General features: G+C 54.4%; 1 protein-coding gene across 1 annotated transcript in view; it reads left to right on the top strand.

Annotated features, from left to right (window-relative positions):
• Positions 1–4473, top strand: part of NTNG2 (netrin G2) — a 56599-nt gene that overhangs the window by 37932 nt on the left and 14194 nt on the right. Inside the window, exon 4 of the mRNA XM_009636842.2 lies at positions 3375–3547. Within this exon, the coding sequence (XP_009635137.1) occupies positions 3375–3547 (173 nt within the window). The remainder of the gene's footprint in view (positions 1–3374; positions 3548–4473) is intronic.

Here is a 4473-nt window from a genome sequence, read left to right as displayed (position 1 = left end):
CAGCAGGATGCGGCGCAGGTGTCTGCCCCACTGCTGCTATTTAAGCCTCATTGCTAAGTAGCTCCTAACCTTTCCCTTCATCCTCTCTTCCCTGCGATGGCTGGCCGCCCGAGGAAGAGGAGTGCAGGCAAGCAGGACTAGCAGCTCCCACCCAGGGGACTGGGCTAATGTCATTTACTCCAGTCTCCACCAGCTGGATCTTGGCTGGGGAAAGATGCCGTGCACAGACAGTCGGTGAGCGCATGTCCTTGGGCTGCATGCCCAGAGAAGGAGGCAGAGAAGCCTGAAGAAGGGGTTAAAGCCGAGCCGGTGAGCGGGAGCAGCAGGGAGGCCCGGATGCAGAAACCTTCGCGCAAAATGGGGTTGGCAATTGGGGCTGGCTGAAGGCACTCGGCTGTTTGCTATTAAATAATGCAGCCTGATTGATTGGCCTGAAAAGTGCTGTGTTGCGGGGTCAACTTGCTGGGGTTATAGTTCTCTGCTTAGATTGATGATCCTCAAAGGTCGAATTCAGAAAGCAATTCCCCGGTAAAATTGATCCTTTGGATAACAAAACTTTTGCACAGTGGCAAAGGGCCGAACAGCAAGAGATGTAAGAGACCCAGGCAGAGGCAGGCAGGGTGACCGGCTGCCTCTGCTTTCTCTTTATTTAATTTTCCTTGTTTACACCAATTAGGAAGTGAGGGTCTTCTCTGGAAAGAGCAGTGCTCCATCACTTGTACATGCAGTGGCTGGGGGACACAGGTGAGCACCCACCCTGTCCCCACCCCGCTGGCAGGTGACCGTGTGGGCGCCTTTGCAGGGGCAGGAGGCAGCTGGGGGCTGTCCCGGGGGCTGGTGCTCGGCTCCCAGCCCTCCTCAGCCGCAGGCGAGCGGGGTGCCTGTGCAAGCAGGGATGCCTGACTGCCTCCGGCACACATCCGTGCCTCGCTCTCCCGGTGGCGAGAGGCTGGGTGCTGCTGCCCAGTGGAAGTTCTGTAGCTGGAGCCAAATGAAGGCTGAGCAGGTTTCACCCTCCTGTATGGCAGCAGCCTGCAGAAGCACCCCAAAACGGCTGCTTGGCCCTTGGTGGGGGATGCCAGGAGTGAGGACGTGCTACAGGTGGAGTGGGGTGATTGAGGCTGCCCCAGGCCACTGTGAGGGACCAGGTGGTGGTCACCCAGGGCTGACGTCCCCACTGCAAGACTAGCAGGGTCAAGGACCCAAGCCTTACCCTCCACATCATCCCAGACTTCAGAGGAAACAAGGGGGATGCCAGGCCCTGCCTTCCCTGTACCCCCTCTCCTGGGGCTCTTAAACCCCCCCCCTCGGCTGGATTTTAAGGCTGTGCCCTGGAGCTGGCTCCCATCCCCTCGCTCCCACCAGAGGGAGGAGGGAGGAGAGCTGCAGCTCCCAGAAGCTGTTGCTCTGATTCAGGCTGAGCCCAGAGTGGCAGCGGTGAGGTTTTGACCTGCTTTAACCTGCTAGCTTGCCTGCTTGCCTCCCGTCTGCTCATTTTGAAGCGAGCGAAGGAGGCCGTGCTGCGTGGACGCTGAATAATTCAGTCAGGCTCCGCAGCACCCCAGGGCTGGGCATCGCCTCTGCCAAAGGGCTGGGACAGCTCAGCTGCAATCCTTCCTCACCAGAGGCAGAGGGGACACGGAGCGGCTGAAGTACAGCATCCCTCGTGTGTAGGTGCTGGCCAAAGCCGCTTCCTTCCCCCGGATGCTCAGATTTGTGGCTTGCTCCCAGAGCACTGATGCTCGGAGGCTGTTAGTGCTTTCAGCCGTGATGCAGCATCTCCAGCTCTCGCTAACACACAGATTCAAGTGGAACATGCTGAGTATCTCAGCCTCTGCTCCATGGACCACATTTTCTTCCTTCCTTCCTTTGAGAGACTGCAATATTCCCTTTTCTTCCTTCCTTCCTTTGAGAGACTGCAATATTCCCTCTCCTGCTTGGTCAGAGACAGGGCAGGGTTGTAAGACGGGGAGAGAGACTCTTCATCCAGCTTATGCTTAGCCCCTGAGCGGGGTTTTCTAGAATTAAGGACAGGGAGGGGAGGGAAAGAAAAAAAAAAAAATCATACATGAGGTCAGCTTATCCAGCCATGCGTGCGGAGGAGCACAGCAAAGGCGGCCTCACTGGGTCAGGCAGGCGGCGGGAGAGCATCCTGGGGGGCTCCAAGGGAGAGGGGGAGAGGGGCCAGGGGCTGGCGGGTGTGCACGGTGCCAGCACCTGGGAGGAACCTGGCTCACAGCTCCCAGCCCAATCCAGGTTGTTTATCCCAGCACAGCGAGAGCACAAGAAGCAGCAGGCCATGTGTCCTCTATCTCTGCAAGCGGTTTGTTCCCCCTAGCTCTGCACCTCTCGAGCAATTAGCCCTGTAAGATGAAGCGTTGCCTGGTCAGACTTCTCTACCCATTCACATAAGGCACAGCATTGCTGTTTTCTAATGGTTCTGCTTCTGAGGGTGTAAATTATTGCACGAAGCAGCGAAAATCCAGCGGGCTGTGCTAGGGATCCACTGTCTGGAATGAAATGAGAGGGTTTGGTCCCCAAAGTCTCTGCCTGAGCTCAGGCCCAGGAATCACTGGAGCCATGCGTGAGTTATGGGCTCAGGCTCTGCGCTCTGCGCAAGTCACCTCCGGAGTCTGAGCAACAGGAATTATTGTGCATGGAGATAATTATTCCCTGCATACTGCACTACGGCTCATTAAAAGTTTGTTAATGTTTGCAAATTGCTGAATAGTGGTTTTTGTTGTTGCCTTCTCTGATGAGGCGGGGAGTAAAAGGCAAATTCTGATGGTGACTTGTTCTCTGTGTTATTTTGGTCGCAGCAGGCTGGGGCTGTGCTGCACGTAGGGAAAAGGGTTTGTGTTGTGCAACTTCACACCATGGGAGAAAAAAAACACTCCTGACTTTAGCACACTGCACAGGCATCAAGGGGCTGAGTCCCACCAGCCTTAGCTATGCTTCTCCATCTAAAACTCAAGACAGTCCTCTTCACCTCCAAGTAAATTCCTACATCTGAGCTAATCACTCAGATTTCTGAAAAAATGTATACGACTCCGTACTGGAGTTTAAGCTGGAGAGGTTGACTTACCATTGAATGATCTGTGCTACTGCAGTCGGATGGTGGGAGTAAAGTATCGCTCGTCTTGGAATAGAGACTGCAAATCCACCCTGGGCGAGGATGTGGACATCATAACCCAGCACCAGATACCTGGGGACAACAGCTGAGTTCAGTGAGAAAATCCTGCGGAAGAAAACAGGAAAGGGGTAACTGGCCCAGCTTCGCCTCTGCGTTTTCATGCACACAGAGAACACTGTGCCAGGGGCAAGGAGGAGTTGCAGTAATACCTGACAGCTCGTCTCCTGTCTTGCTCTTCCAGGTGTAAATGCAACCTCCACGCTAACCTGTGCACCTTCAAAGAGGGCAGCCTTCAGTGCGAGTGCGAGCACAACACCACGGGGCAGGACTGCGGCAAGTGCAAGAAGAACTTTCGCTCCAGGTCTTGGCGAGCAGGATCCTACCTGCCTCTCCCCAATGGGTCCCCCAACGCATGTAAGTAACCTGCAGCGAGCCAGTCCTGGCTGCGCTCCCACCTTGGGCTGCACCACGCCCACAGATGGGAGCAGGTTCTCATCTTGTCCTTCTCAATCTCATATCAGTGCAGGATGCTCAGCTTTTGAAAGGGGAGTGGGTCTTTACCCATATCTTGGTGCACAGAGAAATGAGAGAGGATCTGGGTGGAGGCAGAGGTGATTTGTTGGCTACTGGTAGATGAGTGATGAGTCCAAATGATGGTCAAGAATAGGAAGGATGATCTTGGGCCAAGACAGGTCCATGGCTTTATGGCAATGCAAATTACTGTCCTTTGAAAATGACATTATTTAGCTACAGTAGTCTGGCTGTCAAGTAGTCCATGGGCTCAGCACTAGCGCTGCTCAGCTGCGTGAGTGCAGGCTGCTCTCTGGATTGCTTTCTGGATCCCGTTCTCCGTGTGTTGGTATTTCAGGCAAGCGCCGCGAGCTGTGGTCCCTCTGCGCAGCTCCAGTCTCATCCAATTGCCTGCTGGAGCAAGGCACTGACAGAAGCAAAGCGTGCAGATGAGATGAAGGATGCATACCCACCATCATTCAAGCAGGGGAATTGGGGCAGGAAACATCACAGATGGGCCAGTTTCTCCTGGGTTTCTGTCCAGTCCACATTAGCAGACTTGTTTAAATGTCACGGAGCCACAGTAGCCACTCCAGCCTTTCAAGCAGTGGCTTTGAGCGTTACCAAAGAGAATCTTTTCTCTCCCTCCCCCCCAATTTTTTGAAAGATTTATGTGCTTTAAGATGATCAAAGCTGAAATTCAGGCTCCGAAGGCCGTGACGGGAATGTTTTGTGTGTGCCAGGGCTGGTAGACAAGCAGGTTCTTTGAAAGGGAACGAGCTTGTCAGCTCCCACCAAGCGGCTGCATTGCTTCAAAGGAGCCTAGGAGA

The sequence above is a fragment of the Egretta garzetta genome, unplaced genomic scaffold (assembly GCF_000687185.1).
Source record: "Egretta garzetta isolate BGI_Z169 unplaced genomic scaffold, ASM68718v1 scaffold814, whole genome shotgun sequence".
Classification (NCBI taxonomy): domain Eukaryota; kingdom Metazoa; phylum Chordata; class Aves; order Pelecaniformes; family Ardeidae; genus Egretta; species Egretta garzetta.
The sequence above is the reverse complement of the archived record's forward strand: the minus strand, read 5'-3'. Positions and strand labels throughout refer to the sequence as shown.